General features: G+C 38.9%; 1 protein-coding gene across 1 annotated transcript in view; it reads left to right on the top strand.

Annotated features, from left to right (window-relative positions):
• ATP10A (ATPase phospholipid transporting 10A (putative)) overlaps window positions 1-15,867 on the top strand; it is a 158,941-nt gene extending 143,074 nt beyond the window's left edge. The window contains exons 16-21 of the mRNA XM_070943381.1: window positions 214-339; window positions 5,817-6,017; window positions 9,029-9,109; window positions 11,683-11,787; window positions 14,146-14,333; window positions 15,052-15,867. Coding sequence (XP_070799482.1) covers window positions 214-339; window positions 5,817-6,017; window positions 9,029-9,109; window positions 11,683-11,787; window positions 14,146-14,333; window positions 15,052-15,751 — 1,401 coding nt within the window. The 3' untranslated portion in view covers window positions 15,752-15,867. The remainder of the gene's footprint in view (window positions 1-213; window positions 340-5,816; window positions 6,018-9,028; window positions 9,110-11,682; window positions 11,788-14,145; window positions 14,334-15,051) is intronic.
• Window positions 15,868-22,265: the final 6,398 nt, after the last annotated feature.

Here is a 22,265-nt window from a genome sequence, read left to right as displayed (position 1 = left end):
ACGAATGAGCCTTCTTTTGTAGACAACATTAATAAGCAAGTTAAATGACATTTTCTCTTTTTATAAACACTATGGACTCTCATTGCTATCATTTGTAAACCAGTGATATCAGTGGATTTCGAACCGTGCCATCTAAATTGTGATACATCATTTCTATAGTTTAAAAAGCATAATTCATAAATAATGTCACTTTTAATTGTTCTTGCATTGAAGGCTGTGATGGCAAGTGACTTTGCTGTTCCAAAGTTCCGGTATTTAGAGAAACTCCTTCTTGTGCATGGCCACTGGTGCTACTCCCGACTTGCCAATATGGTGCTGTATTTTTTCTACAAAAATGCAGTAAGTATAATAGTTATCTTGTAATTATCTTTGTTTCTGGATCGCAACAAGCTCAAAAGGCTGCCTGGGATGCTTTCCCTTTGATCTCAATTAGTAATTACGTAGCACATCTTCAGAACTTAAAACATTCAATTTGCATTCCACTCAAGGAACCTCAAAAGAAGAAGAATTTGAAACAGATTGTAATACCTAGCATGAAAAGCAGCCAAAAGTAGACTATTTTGGTGCTCTGGAGTTTGTGCTAGTTTTCAGTAGCTGTCTAGAACAAATTCACATTGGTGGTTCTGAACTAGAACTTCCTATATCATCCAGACCTCAAATGGCCCAGAAATGTGTCCCACCATAGTCCATAAAAGTAATTCAAATGTTACGATCTCCTTGACAACTGCATAAAATCTGAATGTTAACAGCATGTCTACATTGAACGATTGTCCCATATTGATAGAACACCATTCTTCTTAAGGTTATGAGGTAGTTTTCTGGGTATGTAAAATGGTTTAATTATTAAACCCTAAGTTTTCAGAAAAAGTGATTGCAGCTGAGATGAATGATATAATGAGTGTAGCTGAGATCAGTGCCAGGTAAAAATCATACCCACACAACAAGTTTGCTCCTTAAGGAGAGTGTGACCTTTTCCGAATGGACATGTATCTCATATCCAAACTACTGTTCTACTGTTCTGATGCTTAGACTATGCTTCAGTAAATCATTCTAATTAGTCCAATAACTTCATTCATAGGTATACTGTCGCATTTTACCACATTTTCAATAATCCTTCCTGTTACAATCCTATTTATGAAACTAGAAGGGGAAAGAGGCTTAGGCAAGGAAAATGGAAGTTAAAGCAATGGGATCTGTCTGATTTGTTCCATAAGATGGAAGAACTTGTAAGTCTAAAAGAAGACCTGCTCCTTATTCCTGGTAAAGTTAGTCCTTTATAGTTCCTGTGGTGATTAGGAGCTAATAATTTAAGTTTTCTTTCGTCAGTATTTCACTTTCTTTTTTCCAATATAATGTTATAAGCAAAGGAACTTTTTTTTTAAGTGACATCAGCATTCATTAAAGAAAAGAGAAAGGTGGATCAGGTTAGACCAGACTAAGAAACCAATGCCATATAGGTCAGGAGTTTTATTTTTAACTGCTATAATAACAGAATCTTGCAAGTCTGATTGCACTTCCCCCCTCCCTCCCTTTATCTCTGTGAGAACTAGAGAGTCTTTTCTGAGACATTTTTTCAAGTTACACTTCTGCCCCAGATTAGGGTTTCCTTTATCTAATTGTAGTCTGGTAGTGACACTTTCTCTTTTCCATCAAGGGCATTTTCATGGGAGGGAGGGAGGGAGGGAGGGAGGGAGGGAGGGAGGGAAGGAAGGAAGGAAGGAAGGAAGGAAGGAAGGAAGGAAGGAAGGAAGGAAGGAAGGAAGGAAGGAAGGGCATAAATGTAAAGAAAAGAATGTGGCAAGATTAGCATTTTGTGATGAAAAGTGGGAAACAGTTGAATTGGGGAACAAAGCCAGGAGAAGGGATGAAAGGTAACATGGAGGAAGGAACCAGTGATATGCAAGTAGAGATTGCAGCGAGCCAGAGTTCTAGTTGCTGTAGTATATACTCTAATTTCAAATGCCCAGTTCCATATCATTCTAAGGAACAAATGCTATAATTACACATTATCCCTTGTTTTAAAAGTTTTTGGTCTGGCAATGCTTGTTAAAATGCAGATGGCTGGCATTTACAAGAATAGCAGACCCTGCTGTGTGACAGGGAAACACAAAATGAAGAAACAAAATGTGTAAATTTGATAGCAAGAATAAGACGTGCTATTTAGGAATACTTTATGGAGCGCATTTGACAGATTTCAACTTTACAGGATCCACCGTATTATTTTTAACCCTCCAATCAGCCAGAATTTATCATACCGCATTTGAAAGCAATATCAATTTCAAAATGGGGCTTGCAACAACAAAACCAGACTTAATTTCCTGCAGCAAAATTGGAAGGATACACTGGAATGACCCAACTGCAAATGAATACAATTATATCTTATAATCTTATAATCATATAAAGCTAACTATGCACCAGAAAAATACAACAATAAAAAAAACTGAGTTAAAAACAAGCCTTTCAAGAGTTACAAGATATGCATGGCTGCTTTGTAGTTAGGATGGTTTTTCCGATCCTCATAATCCATTAGTCATTCAGTTTATCTGTGTGTGTACTTATTATTAAATGACCACAGATCTATACATTTCAAACTAGCTTGCATGTAAACATGGATACATCACAAAATGTTGTGTGAAGAGAGAAATCCTTGTTCCACAGCCAATTTGAACCAGTCAAAACCAATACTGCCCTCTTTTTTTCTTTAGCATAAAATCTAATGCATAAAATCATCAGAAAAGTAGATATGAGGCTTCAGATCAGGGGTGAAATGCTCCCGGTTCGGACCGGATCACCCGATCCAGTAGTGATGACAGCAGGTGGTTCGGAGAACCAGTAGCAAAAATCCCTGCCCCCCCCCCCCATGCCCAGCTGAGCTGCGCAATCATCAGAGGGTTTTTTTTATATTTTTAAAAACATTTTTTTCTCTTCAGCCAAAAAAATGCTTTTAAAAGTTAAAAAAAAAAAAGCCTCTGATGATCGCACGGCTCAGTTGGGATCGTCAGAGGCTTTTAAAAGCATTTTTTTTTTACAACCCCTTCGGCTGAAGAGGTTATAGAAAAAATGCTTTTAAAAGCCTCTGACGATCCCAGCTGAGTTGCCTAATCGGAAGAGCCTTTTAAAAGCATTTTTTTACATTTTTTGGCCGAAGAGGTTGTAGAAAAAATAGTTTTAAAAGGAAAAAAAATAGTTGGCCATGCCCACCCAATCACATTACACCCCCCCCACCAAGCCACACCCACAGAACCGGTAGTAACAAATTTTACATTTCACCACTGCTTCAGATTGCCTGTATCAAGTAAAAATAGATAATATAAATGATGTTACAAAACACTGAAATAAACAGAAACATCAGTTAAATTTAGAAAGCCTGAGGGAAAAAAAGTAAATGAAAGATGCTCCAAAATCATCCTAATGGTTGCTAAAGCTCATTCTAATGGTCTAGAACTGGGGTGGGGAACAATAGCTTTTTTATGACTTGTGGATTTCAGTTCCCAGAATTCCTGAGCCAGCTATGGGAGTTGAAGTCCACAAGCCATAAAAGGGCCATTATTCTCCACCTCTGGTCTAGAAGGACATTCCAAAGCCAGTGTCCATAGAGATGGAATCCCTCAAATAATAAGGAAGCCTGGGTAAGGACTTAGGTCAAGAACTCAGAGAACTGGCAAATAAGGTCAAGATTGGAAAGCCTTCAAACATTGTAGCCCTCAAGACAATTAACAACCATAAAGGTCAAGGCCACCATTGGAACGGAACTCAGAAATTTTAAAAAAACATGCATTGTTAGGAATTGATTTAAAATGGCAACTCTTTCCCATAGAGAACTGGATGTAAAAGTCTCCCTTGCCAAATTCAGTCCTATGTGAAGAAAAGCAACTTGTGATTACTTACTCCATCACAGCATGAAGCCTATTCTCCATGAGTAGGAAAAGGAAAAGGCTGATTATCCACTTCTACTTTAAGAACACAGAAATAAATTCCTAGAAGTGCAGTTGGGTTTAGTAGGCAAGGCTTCAGAAAGAAGTTCCTTCACCAACTCCCATTAAGGCCATGGACCAGAACCAGGGGTGAAAGCTACTTACCTTCCCTACCAGTTTGGAAGTGGTTGTGTGCATCATGTGCGATTTTGGACCCAAAGCCTTCTGCGCATGTTCAGAGGGTCAAAAACACGGCTCAGCTGGGATCATTAGAGGCTTTTAAAAGCATTTTTTTCTGCAACTTCTTCAGCCGAAGAGGTTGTTGGAAAAAAAAATGCCTTTAAAAGCCTCTGATGATCCCAGTTGAGTTGCCTGATCATCAGAGGCTTTTAAAAGCGTTTTTTTCTGCAACGTCTTAAGGTTGTAGAAAAAATGCTTTTAAAAGTAAAAAAAAAAAAAAAGTTGGCCATGCCCACCCAGTCACATTACCCCCCACCAAGCCACACCCACAGAACCAGTAGTAAAAATTTTACATTTCACCACTGATTTATTTGTAAATATATTAACCAATAAAGGAAACATTACCTATCCTTGTCTTATTCCCTACTTGATATTGAACCATTTTGTTAAACATTTCATTTAGTCCTGTATGTACTTTATTTTCCATAGATGGTGCATAATCCCATTCAGCAACCAATTTACAACTCAAAATTCACACAGAACATACCATAATACAAGCCAATTCACTGTCTCTCAATCAGTAAACACACAATAAACTTTCTTTTTCCCAGCAATATATTTCTTAATGATGAAGATTTTTGATACAAATAAATAACTGCTGTGTAGAATATGACATATACATAGAGAAAACCCAATAAATTACCTTTGCCTGATTAAATTCCAACATGAGCCTTAAGAAGAAGAGAACAAGTGATGTCATTTTCAGTACCAAACTATCTTCTCCTTTCTCCCATGACTGGGAAGTTGAGCCTCTTTTTCTCCTCAAATCAATCATTAGGGAACCAAAGTTCAGCCAATGTCTGTACAGATAGTCCTCGACTTACAACAGTTCATTTGAAGTTACAACAGCACTGAAAAAAAGTGACTTATGACCATTTTTCACACTTACAACTATTGTAGCATCCCCACAGTCACGTGATCAAAATTCAGATGCTTGGCAACTGATTCATATTTATGGCAGTTACAGTGTCGTACAGGTAGCCCTCAACTTACAACAGTTCATTTAGTGACCATTCAAAGTTACGACACTGAAAAAAGTGATTTATGACCATTTTTCACAGTTACGACCTTTGAAGTATCATGTGATCAAAATTCAGATGCTTGGCAACTGGTTCATGCTTATGACCGTTATAGTGTCCCAAAGTCATGTGATCCCCTTTTGCAATCTTCTGACAAAGTCAATGGAAAAGCTGGATTCCTTTAACAACTGTTACTAATTTAACACAATTAACTGCAGTGATTTACTTAACAACTATGGCAAGAAAGGTCCTAAAATGGAGCAACATTCACTTAACAAATGTCTCACTTAGCAACAGAAATTTTGGGCTCAGTTGTGCTCATAAGTCAAGGACTACCTGTAATGGTGAGGGATAAGGCAGTATGTGTTGAATCAGATGAAGAACTAGAACTAGACTTATTTTATTACATTTCATATATTTGTGAAAAAAAGGAGATATCCGGCTACAATTTTATACATAAATAATGCTGCTTGCAAATATTAAAGATTCATCCAATTCCATTTTAAATTGTTTTTTATCAGATTTTAGTAATAATTTGTGTCTGAAACTCTGCACTTTGATATGGCCCATGGGCTAATCAATAAAGTAAACTAACTAACTAAAGATTCATGTTTTGTCTTTTTCTTTTTTTCTTTTTTTAAAGATGTTTGTCGCCCTTCTTTTCTGGTACCAGTTTTACTGTGGATTTTCGGGGTCATCAATGATTGATCAGTGGTATCTGATCTTCTTTAACTTAATGTTCTCATCTCTTCCTCAATTGATTGTTGGAGTTCTTGATAAAGATGTACCTGCAGAGACATTAATTGCTATGCCTCAGCTCTACACAAGTGGCCAGAAGATGGAGGTAAGAATGTGTGCATTTCTGCATTTTTCAGCTCCTAAAATGTGATGTGAAGATCATTCTTGTTTTTTTTTTTTTTAATTTTAGCAAAACCACTAGAGCCTCGGGATTCTTGAAAAGGATAACATTAAGGCCCATCTAAAATTCCCCTGCAATGTATAATGATATATCGGGCAATATAATTTTTATTTATTTATGTACAATATTTATATAGCCACTCATCACAAATTCTGGGTGGCTCCGAATCAAAAATTAAAATAACACAAAACCATGTTAAAACTATTAAAACCAAATGTAGTGCCAAATCAGACTCTGATATGCAGTCACCTCACCTTATTCCTGTACTTAGGGCAGGGGTGGGCAAATGTGGCTCTTTTATAACCTGTGGATTTCAACTCCCAGCTTGGCTGTCTCAGGAATTCTGGGAGTTGAAGTCCACAGGTTGTAAAAGAGCCACATTTGCCCACCCTGACTTAAGGGAAAAGCCAGGTCTTTAGTGCTAGTAGGGTGGCCTGCCAAACTTCAGGGGGAAAGGCAGGGACTACCATGGAAAAGGCACACTTCCTAGCTCCCATCAGATAACAATCTTTTAAGAAAGGAATTAGAAGCATGTTCACACTATCTAGCCAGGTTCTATCTAGATTACCTTAGGGAAAGACAGTCCTGCGAATAATCTGGCCCTGTCCATGTAGGGCTTTACACTAGGGCTTTGCAGTACTTTGAATTGCACTGTGAAAGAAACTGGAAGCCAGTGCCGCTCAGGCCACAGAGGTGTTAAATGGGCAAACCTAGGGGCACCTATCACAGTATGTGCTGCTGCATTCTGGACTAATTGAATTTTCCAGATAGTCTTCAAGAGCAGCTCTATAATAATAATAATAACTTTATTGTCATTGTACGTGTATACACAGTATACCCATACAACGAAATTCACTTAACACTCAAAGACCAGGTCCAACACACATAACAATCCCCAAACACACTCCCACCCACAATTCCCCACCCTTAAACCACCCAAACATCCACACAACAGACCAAGTAATGCTGTCCAACAGCTCACTGATGGTGGCCCTTTAGTTCATTGTTGAACTATGTAGAGCACATTAAAGATAAAGCTTCCCCTTGTACATATGTGCTAGTCATTCCTGACTCTAGGGGGCAGTGCTCATTTCAGTTTCAAAACTGAAGAGCCAGCGCTGTCTTCCTGGTCATGTGGACAATGGATGACCTCACCTGGAAGTTTCATGTAATGTTAAAAAGGAATGGCAAAAAGTTCAAGCCCTTGGGCACCTCACATTGCAGGGGCCTAAGATTCAAGCTCTCCACTATCAACACCAACTGGAACTGGCTACAGAGGAAAGAGGGCAACTATTATAACAGTGCTTATCACTACTAGCATCCAAAACCAGTCCAGAAGGTTATCATGTTTAATAGTATTAACAGCCACTGAGAGGCCCAGAAGAGCTGCCGGTTGGCTAACTGAAGATGCAACAGGGGTAGAGAAGTAATGCAAACATTGTTCAAATTAAGCATACTTATATGTATTAATAAAGAATGTGGGCATTATATTACCATTAGGCATACTGACTTTCTAACTTTTTACTAATTATTAAGTAAAATAATTCTACAGGGTAGAAAATAATTCCTACCCTCTTCTTCTTGGGACTGTATATTTTGACAACAGAATACAGTGAAGCTTGAGGCCAGAATACATTTGCAGATTTTCACACTGGAAATAGAGGATAATACCACACAATGAATTATGTATGTGCTCTTATTCTGCGAAATAGCTAAATGATTTCACAAGAAAATAAGAATTTTCCAAGTACTTGAGTAGTTACTAAAAATGTTGTCCAGAGTAGCCAGAAAGAGGCCTTTGGAAAGATTCAGATGGCCTTGATCCTGTCATCATTTAGAAATACTTAGACCTGGGTCAGGGTGTTATGTGACCCCTTTTTAATATGTTTGATGTGAATTGCCTCCAAGATGATGTGTTTTAATAATTTCTGTTAAGTTTTGTGTTTCTATCCCTCACTGTGAAATGGCACAAATAGCTGGATGATAAGATCAGTTGTGCATGAAAAAAAATAAAATTTTATCGACAGGCATATGGCTACTGCTACTAAGGATATAATGTATAATTAGCATAATTAAAAATGATTCATTAAATCCATAGTGTTTAATTCCGTTTTATATTTATTGAAATCAACAGAAGCTAGACCCTAACCCGTTTGTCTGCCTGAACTAAATGCAGCTAACTCATTTGGATCCAACATCTTTGCCATATTAATGTCACTGTCAGTCACAGGAGCCACATTCAGGAATCGAGATACATCACAGAGTTTGACCTGTAATGTCTTGTCAGGACTGAAGTGGGGTTGTAATGTCCATGGTACGGGAGATGGATAATCCTTTTCCTTTTTCATGACAGGCTGGCTTAGAAAAAGAAAGAAACCTGAGCTGCTTCCAGAAAGACTGGCAATTGCCTTATACACAAACTAAGCCTATCTAATATTTCTGAGCCAGTCATTCCAAACCTATTCATCCTTTTCAAACTTCTTTGATCCTCCAAATAATCCCTGATTTACTCTTCCAGCTCTTTAATACCAGCTCTATTACTATCCCAGGTAGGAGGACAGTATGTTCAGCATGAGCCTCAGGAAAAACAGTCTGATCAGGTGGCCTTTAGAAAATGTATTTTTAGTCAGGGCCTTCAGTAGCCATTGGTGGGACAGTAGAGGAAGAGGAAGCTAAATGTGTGGTCCACTTAACTATATTTGAAAGGGAAGGGTTTTTGGAAAATGTTGGACTGGGTTGGAGCAGGTCAAACTGCCAAATAGGTTGGATGGGTATGCTTCTTTGGCTCAGAATATTATTTGTATTAAAGCAGCTTTTCTAGATGAAATCCCTACATGAACTCTTTTGCTTCTTTTAATCACTCAGCTTTTTTTTTCTTTTTGAACAAGAAGTGGTTCATTAGAGGTAAAGTTCTCACTCTGCCTCCCCCATTACAGGAGTACCAGCCGCATATGTTCTGGATGAACATGATTGATGCTCTCTATCAAAGCTTGGTTTGTTTCTTCATCCCTTACTTTGTAAGTTATCAGTGGTAAACATGCTCCAATCCTTCTGTTCTTGAATCATGGGGGAAAGAAGCCAGGCGTGGCAAATGTATGCAAATGAAACTAAGTGTGCTGGGTGGGTCAGTTTGGTATTTATGACTTGGATTATTGAAGCTGTGGAGGCAAAAAGACATTCAGAATTATGGGTTATTGATACAGATAACCCAAACTGCTGCTACTGGGAGATAAGGACCAACAGTTGGAAAATGGCTTTATATGCACATCCAATGAATGTAGGAGAAAAGCTGGCAGAGCTGGGGGCAGAATTATGTGTGCCATCAGTTTAGCATCATTGTGTTCCCACAAGTACTCCAAGCCCCCCCCCCCAAATTCTGTTGACCCTTACCTGGCACCAATTTAGTGCTGAACTTTAATTGACCAGATTCCTGTGCATAGGCTTGAACAACTTTAAACTGCAACTTTATGAATAGTCCTGACAGTAAAATTTGTATGTACCCTGCACCATTCAGCAAAGATCCAGATGTCATATGGCTAGAATAGGAAGAGATGGTGTCAGGAACAAAAACTATTAAATACCCCATTTATTAGTTTTTTTCCAGGAATAAGAATATTTTTCCAACAATTTTCAAGAATGGCTTAGCAGTGGAAGTATCATTGCTTTCTTTTTTCATAATATTGTTTGAGAGGAGCAGTGGGGAGTTGGCAATCAGGTCATTTTGCCTCACACTTTTATTGAAATTGTAGAAAGAAAATTATTGCTATTATCAAGGATAATAATTGCTTGGAGAGTAATTGGAAAGACCTCTACAAACTGGCTTTTTCTAGAGCAGTGATGGTTAACCTTTTCGGTGCCAAGTGCCCAAAGCGCATGCGTGTGTGCAAAAATACACACGTGTGCCCAACCCCCCAAAATGCAATGTATGCTCCCCCCATGCATGCGCCTTGGCCATACATGCACCCCTGCCCGCCACATTTCGTTTTGGCTTCCAGATTGGTGCAGGAGGCTTTCCAGGCCCAAAACGGGACATGGGGAGCCTTGTGTGGCCTCCCCAGTGCCCCATTTTGGCTTCCAGGTTGGCGCAGGAGGCTTCCCAGGCCCAAAATGGGGCACACACACACACACCGTGCCCTGTTTCGGGCCTGGAAAGCCTCCTGCACCAACCTGCACCCCGTGCATGCGCACACATGTCCCCCGTGCATGCGTGCATGTGGCATGCTTGCATGCACGGTGGAGCTGGGCTGGGACAACAGCTGGCATGCCCACAGAGACGGCTCTGCGTGCCACAGGTTCTAGAGTGATGAGACAAGGAGAACAAAAATCTCAGTAATGTTCTTAGCATTTGTTTCTAGTTATAACAATTTTATTATGATAGACATAGTAATTAGTATATTTCAAATTATGGTCTAAACAATTATATCTTACTAAGTGGAATACAGCCATGGTAATAATTCTCTTAGAACATAGAATAATAGAGTTGGAAGGGACCTTGGAGGTCTTCTAATCCAACTCTCTGTTTGAGCAGAAGACCCTATACCATTTCAGATAAATGATTGTCCAGTCTCTGTTTGAAAGCCTCCAATGATGCACCCACAATTTCTGAAGGCAAGTTGTTCCATTGGTTGATTGCTCTTGCGATTAGGAAATTTCTTCTTAGTTTTAGGTTGCTTCTCTTTTTAGTTAGTTTCAATCCATTGTTTCTCATCTTGCCTTTTGGTGCTTTGGAAAATAGTTTGACCCCATCTTTGTAGGAGCCCCTCAAATATTGGAACACTGCTATCATGTCTCCCCTATACCTTCTTTTCATTAGATTAAACCTACCCAATTCCTGTAACAGTTCTTTGTATATTTTAATCTCCAGCCCTCTAATCATTTTTGTTGCTTTTCTCTGCACACTTTCCAGAGTTTCAACATCTTTTTTTATATTCTGGTGTCCAGAACTGGATGCAGTATTCCAAGTCTGGTCTTACTAAGACTTTGTAAATTGATACTAGAACTTCATGTTCTATCTCTCTATTGATGCAGCCTAGGATTGCATTGGCTTTTTTGGGTATTGCCTCACACTGTTGGCTCATATTTAAGTGATTGTCCACTAGGACTCCAAGATTCTTCTCACAATTAGTAACATTAAGCCAAGTTTCACCTAGCCTGTACCTAGCCAGTTGATTTTCTTACCTAAGTATAAAATCTTATTTTTATCTAGGTTGAATTTCATTTTGTTAGATAGGGCCCAGTGTTCAAGTCTGTCAAGATTTTCCAAGCATGCATTCTCAGACACAAGTTCTGATTCAGAAGAGCCAACATTTCTCCTCTAATCATAGCTGGACTAATTCAAATGGTATATTTTGTAGGTTCATATTACAGATGCTTTTCATTGGAACCTAAAAATGTCAAATGCATATGAAACAAATGTCTTTTGAAGCATATGATAAACTTTTGAGTTTAGACTCAAAAGGTATATGCATTACTCTGTCTAACATGCAGTTTATTCCTAAATTTTTATAGTTTCTGGACTTTGGGTTATAGATTAATATTCTTCAGGTTTTATATTGTCAGATATGCTTAATTCTCATTTAACTTTGTTTAGATATATTATGATTCAGACGTGGACATATTTTCATGGGGAACTCCTATCACCACAGCAGCTCTCTTTACCATAATACTCCATTTGGCTATAGAAATCAAAACCTGGGTAAGTTACCTCCAAAAATGTGACCTAGTATTTTACACTCTGGCACTCAAGCTGTAGTTCTACGGTTGCCTTTCAGTTAGATTTTATTTTATTGCCGTAAGGGTTCAACATTCAACTTTCATTATTTGTATTCTTCTGGGAAGCAATATTGAGACAATAACTTAGATAGAAAGAAGTGGGGACTATACAATTGAAGATGGAACACATTGATAATACTGTTGTAGCAGAAGAGTTATTTATTCCCTCTGAATTCATCTGCTGGTAAATTCCAAACATGGGATTCTTGTAAGTAGATAAACGGTATGGTTACTTCCAGCAACACTGTCCTCCTTACAGTCCAGTCACATGCTTCATTTGGGTGCTTATTTTCCTGATCATAAGTTTGTTTCATCTGTAAATCACAAGTAATTCCACACACACACACACACCCATGGCATGGTGGGGAGAAGGATCATGAAAGCATGAAAGGATCATTCGACTCACACAATGCAAGCTTTGTTCTTTGCATGCACAGACAAACTGAGCAGAGCCTGCGTTGTGATAAACAGACAAAGGTGCAGACCCTACAGATGCTTGCCTCCCACTTCAATGTTTTGTTTTAGTCTATCCATATTTACTTATCAATATACAATTAAAACTGTCCCGTCTTTTATAACCTTCAATTGTTGCATCATAGCCAACAATTTGAACAAAACAGTATGTCATTGGACAAGAAGTTTTGAGTCAACATACTTCAAATGGGCTAATTTAAAAACTGCAGCTAAAATCTGGGACCCATTATTCCCATGGGATTGAAATTTTACAATCCATTGCAATGCCGTGGTACCGCCTCATCAGCCAGAGTCATATGACCATCATTTAAAACATTCCCTACAGTGGTGGGTTGCCCCCGGTTCACACCGGTTCTATAGAACCGGTAATAAAACCAGCTGGAGGCTCCCCCCACTGACCCCAATATCATCAAAACGCTTCTGCGCGCGGCCCCACTGCAAACCGGTAGTAAAGGTAAGTAGAACCCACCCCTGATTCCCTACCAATTTCCCAAAAGGAAAGTCAATGGGAAAGCCTGCAGGAAGTTGGAAGTCACTCCCACTATTTTTTTGCCCTCATAGGGTCATTCTGTTTCTCTGTTTAGGTGATATCTCTGAAACAATGATTCAACAGATCACAGGTTGTCTAGTTTATTTATAAAAATGCCCATACTATTCAGTTTCCAAGAGTTTATATATGTAAAAAAAGTAGCATCAGAGAGAATAAATCTCAGCAAAAAATTAATCTCTTATCACCTACTAAAATGGAACTAACAATTCCATACAAAGCCAATAAGGAGGACACCTAATATGTCTCTGGTAAGATTTTACAAAGTAATAGTTGGGGCATTGCAAGAAGGATTACCTCCACCTTCCTGCTCTTTGATCTCTCATGCGAACAGCAACCTAACCTTTTAGATTCCACCTGGAGAAGAGGGACCTTAAGAAAGCTCAGAACCAAGCCATCTAAGTCTTGATAGCAATCACTAGTACTTGGAATTGGACTCAGTTCCATATATTTGTCTATATATAATTTGCTATTGCCCATATTTTTGCAAATATTAGTATAACACCTTTTTTTACTTAATACAAAGATAATTCAGAACAGTGTGGTTTTGTCACATGATCTAGTTAGATAAGTTTATATAACAATCCAGATCAATTTTTCCTCCATCCCTACTGACATCAACACATTATTGTTCTTCAGCCTCACAATTTAAGCCTCCAGTTTATATAATATAATTGACAAAACTGTAAGAGGGAGATTTTTTTTTTAAAAAAAGTATTCTATAATGTGCTGATAATTGCCAAATCCATGCATCCAAAGGGAGTCTATCCATGACTAGATTGTGGTGATATCAAAGTGAGCTACTGATTAAGTAATGCCTTGTAGCAAAACAGATATGAATGCTCATTTACTCAAAGACGTTTTTTCTCTGCGGTTGTATCTGCTAACCTACTTGGTCTTGAAAATGCTCCTACAATAGAAATATCCAGTTTGACAACACCGTTTCACTGATTTCATTGTGGTTATAAAATTCTTGCTGAATTAGAAAAACCCCTATTCAGATTTACTTACATGGTGTAGATTTCAACCTTGGTGTAGTGAATATTTCCTCTTGAACTTACTCCATCCTTTTGAACCAGTGGTGGGTTGCTCCCGGTTCAGTCCAGTTTACTGTTTCCATAGAAACAGTAGTAAAACCAGTGGGAGGCTCTGCCCACCCACCACGACATCATCATGGGTGATCTGCGCATGCGCAGAAGCTTCTGCACAATGCCAGTAAGATACAGAATTGTAAAATAATTTTGAATATGTTTTTTTCAGACTTGGCTACATTTGTCATCATGCAGCTTCAGCATTGCTTTATTCTTCATTGTGGCACTCATTTATAATATTTCTTGCCCAATATGCTATCCTCCATCGAATCCCTACTGGACAATGGAGAAGCTGATGGGAGAACCGTTGTTTTATCTGACTTGTCTTATTTCACCTGTTGTGGCTTTGCTTCCCAGGTATATCTCTTTTTTTGTCTTGTGTGCATCACTTAGAGAGCTAACTTTATAGCATTTTTTCTTTTCTACATATTGTTTGAGAGCAATATTACTATGGAGGAAGAATGTGCATATGCTGCAATAATCAGAATGTAGAGGTGACAAAGCCAAATAAATCAGTGACTTTATTTTTCCTGCCACTGGCCATAATAAATATGGAAAGTGAACATCAAGTAAAGCACAGCAAAAAGATATGCTGACAAGTAAAAGTCTCCTTGTACAGTCTCATTGCAGGATTTATCTAGAGATCCAGTTGCCAGCAGAAGAGAGCAGTGAATTTGTAGTCCATTCCCATGAACCTGGACCATAATTTTCTAACATACTGGGTGGGTACGGGTGTATAGAGAAAGAAAATTACCTTGATGAAGATACTCAGGGTCCTGAGGAACGTGAAGCATTTTTTAAATCCAGAACAACAAGTTAACATTTGGAAGTAGTTTAGACAGATCCCTCCCCAATTCACTGAAATTTAAGAAGCGGAGGAAGTACAGTACAATTGAACTTGAAAGATGTTATTGTTATAACCAAGTTTAAGAAAGCCTTCAGATAGAGTTGATTCCCTAGGCTGCTGTACCTAATGGCACTGACAGCTATCATCCCTGTTATATTATTCAGGTTTAAATTGATACAGTATTCTTTTGATGCAGTCATTTTTAATTCTTTCACTTCTCTCCATCAGATTTCTGTACAGAATACTTCAAGGCACACTTTTCCCAACCCAGCTTCAACTTGGACGCCAGTTGTCTAGACTGCCTCCAGGCTCCCAAAACCAGCTTTTAAATCAGTGGGCCACTAAAAGAGACACCAATTCCCAAATTTATCAAAATACTGGTTATTTTCCCGAAAGCCCATATTTTATTACTAGTGGCTTTTCAAGGACCTGTAACCACAATAACCCAATAGAATTATCTCAACAAAAAGAGGAGCTATCTCAAATGCCAAAACCAGGATGTTCAACAGATTTAAATACTATTGTTTCTCCTCTTGGTGCTCAATTGTGTGATGAAAATGGACATCTTTCAGTAGTTGATGATAAAGGTGAGCCATCTTTGGGTTTTCAAAAAAGTGCTTTTGATCTAGAGCCAACTTTGATGAATGTTGATGACACAGTACAATGGAATTCAAGAGTAGATGGGTCAGATTTCAGCTTGTTCAACTGGTTTTCATCAACTATGTTGTTCAAGAGCATCAGAAGTGATCTGCCATCATTTTCAGGCAGTTTACGGAACAGAAGGCACGACAGTTTAACTTTGTGTAGCTGTCATTCTCAGGACTTCAAAGACTTGACAGAGCAGAACTCTTCCTGTTTTCAGGAACAGGCAAAAACTTCTTCAGGGGACTGCTTGAAAATTGAATCTCCTGAAACAACCATTTTATGACATTGGCATTGCAGAAGATATCTTTTTTATTTGCACAAAAAGGCTAGAGTGCTCTTTTCCTAAGGATGAAAAGGGCATTCAAGGTACATAGTTTTATTATGGAAGAAAATCTAAGCAAGTATGTTGAAAATAAAAACTGTATACAAATAAAAGATATCTCTATATATACATGTATGTATTTATTTTTCATCTCATTTTGTACAAGTGCGATAATTTTATTTGTACAGGTAGTTCTCGACTTACAACAGTTTGTTTAGTGACTGCTCAAAGTTACAACAGGACTGAAAAAAAGTGACTTATGACCATTTTTCACACTTATAACCCTTGCAGCATTCTCATGGCATGTGATCAGAATTTGGATGCATTTCAATAACTCAAAATAAAAGAAAAAGAAATCCCTAACCTAAACCGAAATAAGTAATAAATAGCACACATTCCCATATACATATATCTATATAACATTATATTATATTACACCAGTATGAACATGTTGCACATTTCGCTGGCCCTGCAAGTCTATCATATTAAACCTAATTATGGTGTTAGGTTGCGTTCAGAAGTCTGATGGCCCATGGATATAGCTATTTTTCAGCCTATTCATTCAGCTGGCTATGCTTCTATATCTCCTGCCCGATAGTAGAAGAGTAAAGAAGTGCTGACCAGGGTGTGAATCATCCCTGAGGATTTTTCTCACTCTGCTAAGGCAGTGGGTCCTGGTGATTTTGTCCAGTGAGGTCAGGGGGCAGCCCATGATTTTTTGTGTTGTGCTCATCACCCTCTGTAATGCCTTTCTGTCCACGGCTATCAAGCCAGCATACCATACCGTAACACAATATGAGAGAATGTTTTCTATCGTAGAGGAAGTCATCAGCCGTTGTTCCACCTGATTTTCCCGCAAGACCCTAAGGAAATGGAGTTGAGCCTTCCTGACCACCTGGAACATGTTATTTTTCCAGGTGATATCTTGGCTAAAGTGGACTCTCAGGAATTTGAAAGACGAGACCCTCTCCACACAGGCCCTCTTGATGTAGAGTGGGGCAGGTTCCACTCTCTGCTTCTGGAAGTCTAGCACCATCTCCTTTGTTTTGCTGGTGTTTAGATGCAAGTTGTTTACTGAGCACCATGCAGATAACTTCTGGACTTCTTCCCTGTATGCTGATTCATCTCCTGTGATAAGACCTAGTACGGTGGTATCATCTGCAAACTTTATTATCATATTATTTTGAAAATAAAATCCTAAATTACTTAACTATAAAGTAAATGTGGGTTTTTTTCTTGCTCTATCTATCTTGATTGTGAGCAGGGACCTGTTCTGTCCCCCTTCCTCACACAGGCAAACGTAATACCAAGCACGCCTGCCAATATTTTATTAGGTAAACAGATTAGAATTCTTGGCAGACCAAGGTTTTGGCAGCAAACTGCCGAATGCCTGCCAAGACCGTTTTTACTCCCATAAAGCAGAAGAGGACTTATCTTCAGTCCGTTCCAGGAGTAACAAATTATCCATGAGACAAGAGTTTAGTCAATGTTCAGTCCAAAATATATCCAAGCCGAATTTCAGAGATCACAATGTGACTCAGGGTTTAACTTTGTCCATCACAAAGCCTGAAGAGCAATCCCACCCACTTTTATTCCTGGTGGAGTGTGGCTCCATGACTCAGCTCAATCTGTGGCCCTCCCACGCCTCTTCTGTTGCTGCACATGCTTCTCCCTCCGATGCTGCCTGGGATCAAGCCAGGATTCATCATCCTCGCTCCCTATCAATTGGTGCTCCGATATGCCTTCCTCCTGGCACATCCCAGACTGTTCCTCCTGGCCTTCGGATGGAACCTGAGGCATTGCCAGAAAGGAGGGTCCTGGAGAGGGAAGCCTTGTCAGTTCCTCCCCATCACCTTCTGAGTCCTCTTCCTCTGTTAGGACAGGCTCGGGAGTTAGGGTCACAACAGGACCAGTAAAATGTAACAGAAAGACATAACAATATGAAACAACATAGAAAGCATGAAAAAGCATGAAAACTATTACTGATTTCTTTGTATTTATATTTTGCATATTGATTGATTTATATTTTGTATATCCTAAAATTAGAAGAGTGTTTTCCTATGTAAAGGAATGATAGCTGAAAGAAATTTTGCAACTCCCCCGGAGTTTGGGTTTTGGTCCAACAATAAAAAGCAACTAAGAACATCTTCAAAGTGGAACTTCTATTAGTAAACACAGTTACGTGACAGGATGCAAGTTGCTATAAAAAGGACATCAAAGGAATACATGGCCTAGCATTCCAAATTCCTCCATGACACGGGGCAGTTTACTCTGTAAAAAGGGTATTGTATTCTAATAACCGTATCACTGATTAGCCCATTAAAGTGTGCTGAGAAAAAAAGCTAAAATATGCTATGGGCAGTAACACAGAAAGCCCCTGGGTTAAGAATGCCCTCGTTTAAGGATAACCCCTAGTGAAGAATGGAGCCAATTGTATGAAAAAAATGAGTTAAACCACAATTATTCAAATTAAATACACAATGTTTCAAGTTTATTATACAATACTATTTATATAGCCTTATACAGTAATACTCTTCTGCCTTACATACCAATTCGGCTTAAGGACAGAATTGGGAATGGAACTCATGCCTGAATTGGAGAATGTGCTGGAGGAAACATTTCCAGTACTGATTACATAATTTGCCCTCCTCTATCTTGTCCCTCTGGCTCTTGCTGGTACCCATGGCCAGGGGACTTTATATAGGAAGTTGCACTGGCAAAAATCATTCTCAATTTTGGTTTTCTAGGAAGAGGAAAACTTATCAAGAATATTTGTGGCAGCCCAGAAGTTGTTGAAAAAATAAAGTTTGAGTCAGAAATAGAGGAATATTGGGGACTCTAAATTCTAGCAGGATCATCCCAGTTTCTAGGTGGAGGGCTGGAGAAGAGGAATAGACAATATTTAAGTGCTTTAAGTTATTATATGCAGACAGCTGAGAATTATGCAATGTCTAAGAGATGGATTTGGCTTTAAAGAGTTTGTGGCTGCAGGTACAGTATGTCCTTGCCTCCTTTGTTTTGAAAAAAAAATCCATTATGTGGCTTTAAGACTACAATATTCCTGGCTTGGTCAGAAATAAAGGTAATTTGTTCATCACAGATTTCAGAGGGTTGGAGTACTTACTATGTACTTACTTACTAGCAATTTTATGATGTTTGTGTGTCTATATTTTTCTTGACTGTACACCGCCTTGAGTCCTACGGGAGAAAGGCGGTATAGAAATATAATAAATAAATAAATAAATAAATAAATAAATAAATAAATAAATAAATAAATAAATAAATACTATGCAAAGATATTTAAAGGATGAAACTTGGTCAACATTATAATGGCTTTTCTGCCACTGAAGTTTATAATATCTATGTTTCTTTGAGAAAACCATAGCTGTTTCATAACCCGGCGCTATCGGTTCACTCGTGGGTGTGCACGCACTCACGCATGTGACACTTATGCGTATGCACAGAAGCGTCCGGGCGGGTGGTGGAGCCTCCCGCCACCACCACTACCAATTCGCCCGATCCAGGGCGAACCGGTAGCAACCCACCACTGCTGTAGATTCCTGTACTTATAGATTTCTTCTAAGGCCAGATTGAATTAAGGAAAAAATGATTGCGTCATTTCACAAAATAACACAGATAACTCTCTATTGTGGTTGTATTGCAGAAGGAAGTGCTTAGGTGCAGGTGGTGATTATTGAGTTCATATAAATACTAAAGAGGAAAGGGACCGGAACACAGCCTGCGTCACACTTTTCTGAATTGAGATATCAGGAGAATGATAGCTGCTGTCATATTGCAAAAGTGTTTTCATGTAACATCCTAATTAAATAAAATCACCTCTGGTTTATGGATGAATGAAAATGCTTCCATCAGATTCTTTCTCTAGGAGATGATAGGACCTTCAGTATGACCTAGATAGAGACAACCACATTGGAGAACATGGATCTGGAGAGTATAGAACTAACATTACAAAATTGTTATTGCCTGCACATCATCATGGACAGTCTGCACATGTGCAGAAGGTTCTGTGCATGTGGAAAAGCGCTGTGCGCAAGGAAAGCAAGCATGTGGACATGCACGCTCACAGTTCTGAAGTGGTAGTGAAGGTAAGTGGAACCCACTACTGCTCTACCCAGTAGTGGTTTTCAATTATCTTCGCTACCGGTTTGGAACTGTGAGCACGTGCGGCGGTTCTGCACATGCGCAGAGCGTCTGTGATGATGTGTGGGCAGATGGGCGGAGCCTCCCACCATTGCCGCTACCAGTTCGCACAATCCGGGGCGAACTGATAGAAACCCACCACTGCTCTAGCCCTCCCTGGGTGTATTTATTCAGCAAGGTCTCCAGTTGGGTGAAAAAAATCTAACCATATACATCTTTTGCTGTTCATTCCAGGAGCCTGCTGAAGTTATTATCATCAAAGGTATGACTAGGCAATGGTATATCCTTTTTCCCTTTTAGATCTCCAAGCAGCTTTTTAAATTATCAAAATCACTTATTGTTTTGTCAAAATAACAAGTATATAAGATTAATACTTAAATAATAACAAATACAGAGAGAGACAGAGAGAGAGGGAGAGAGAGAGATCCCCTGACTCTTCCATTTAAGACTCACCTCTCCAATCCCATCCCAAGAACTCTAAGAGATCTACAGGAAGAAAGTCAGGGGTGGGTTCTACTACCGGTTCGCAACAGGATCGCGCACATGCACAGATCACTAATAACGACATCCAGGATGGTGGGTGGGGCCTCCCACCAATTTTACTACCGGTTCTTGCAAACCGGTCCAAACCGGGGGCAACCCACCACTGCTTTGTGTATGTAATTCCATGCGCAAAGGCTTTTTTTCTGCAGATAGAACCAGCTTGGCAAGTGGCAAAAATGGCTTACTGGAGTACTAATGCTAAACATCCCACTTCTGCCCCCAAAAAATCTGACCAGGGCTATTGAAATGTTGGCTTAAATACTGATCAAGCAAAGAAACACTAGCTAAGTATCTAGTTCTTTAATAACCTTGCCTGCTTTCGGTCTTAAATTCTCGGGCTACCCATTTTATTTTTTCCTCCCACAAATTTGTGCAGAAATCCCACAGCTTGAAATGCTGTTAGCAACAGAGTTGTCTACAGTGGTTTGTTTTAGCTAATTAAAAATAATTCCAATAGTCTTCAGCAGCCTTATATGAAACTGGGGAATATATTGTGATTTTCAATGTCCACAAATAGGTAGATTTTCCCTAGCATGTTAGAAGCTGTTAAAATATATCACAGGGAGAAGGGGAAAAAATCAGATTTTTGCAAGTCATGTTCACCTACTTATTTCATGAAACCATACGGTACATTTTAATGTATGCATACAGTATATGATTTTGATAAACACAAAGGATTTACTACATTAATATTCATATTGTTTAAATCAGATCTTACTTTACCATTATTTGTTGTCCAAATTGCAAGAGGGGTTCACAAAATACATAATTCACTATTTATAAACCTCTAATGTATTTAGCCATTATTATGACTTAGAAGTTTTAGCCTTTACATTAAAAAAAATATTCTAAAGTGCTCCACTATTTTCTTGGGTGATACTCCTTCTTGTATCCAGATTGCACTGCCAATTATATAGAGAAGCAAATACTAAAAACCACAGGGTATAATATGCATTGAATGCTTTTTTTTTTTTTTTAAGAATCAGCATTTAAAGATTTAAAAAAACTTGAAATGGGCAGGGGAGAGAAAGAATTGAACAATAAGTTTTCTCTACTAATGCCTTGCCATATCTCTTGTCCAGATGAGCCAATACCTCTACAAATGTTTCAAGAATCCTTTGGTTCCAAATAGCCTTATAAAATATATCACTCTCATGTTATCTGGCATTTGGCAATCCCAGATAATAACCTGCTACATTAGGTAGGTATGAGGGAAGAGGTGACTGATTGCTAATAATGTAGATCATAATTCTACCATGAGATAACTGGTCTCATTGGTTCCTGTGTGCCCTATCAACTGGGGTGTCTGGAAAGGAAGGGTCAAAACATCAAGGCATGGCTTTAATCATGTGGGCACACAGACCAATTTGATTCTTCCAACTGTCTGCTCTCTTGATGGTCCTGCTTGTTTGATTACTGTATTTTTCGGAATATAAGACGCACCAGAATATAAGACACACCTTAGTTTTTGGGGAGGAAAATAGAAGGGGCGGAAATTCTGCCTACCAGGTATTCATCTGGCTAGTCCCAGCACATTAGTTTGCTTGCTGGTTTTGAGGTTGGGGCTGTGCTTCTAAAGCACAGCTGATTGTCGGAGGGAGCAGCAATTAGAAAAGCAGGCAAAGCACGAAGATCGCTTCACTCACGTTGGGGCTGAAAAACAGCTTCAAAAGCACAGCTGATCCTTGGAGGGAGCTCCAGTGACTAAAGCAGGCAAAGCGCAGAAGGGGTAAGAGAAGGCAGCAGCTGTTCCGGGTAGCCATTTTGGGCA

This window comes from Pituophis catenifer, unplaced genomic scaffold (assembly GCF_029215685.1).
Source record: "Pituophis catenifer annectens isolate HBS135680 unplaced genomic scaffold, rPitCat1.0.hap2 SCAF_4, whole genome shotgun sequence".
NCBI lineage: Eukaryota > Metazoa > Chordata > Lepidosauria > Squamata > Colubridae > Pituophis > Pituophis catenifer.
The sequence above is the reverse complement of the archived record's forward strand: the minus strand, read 5'-3'. Positions and strand labels throughout refer to the sequence as shown.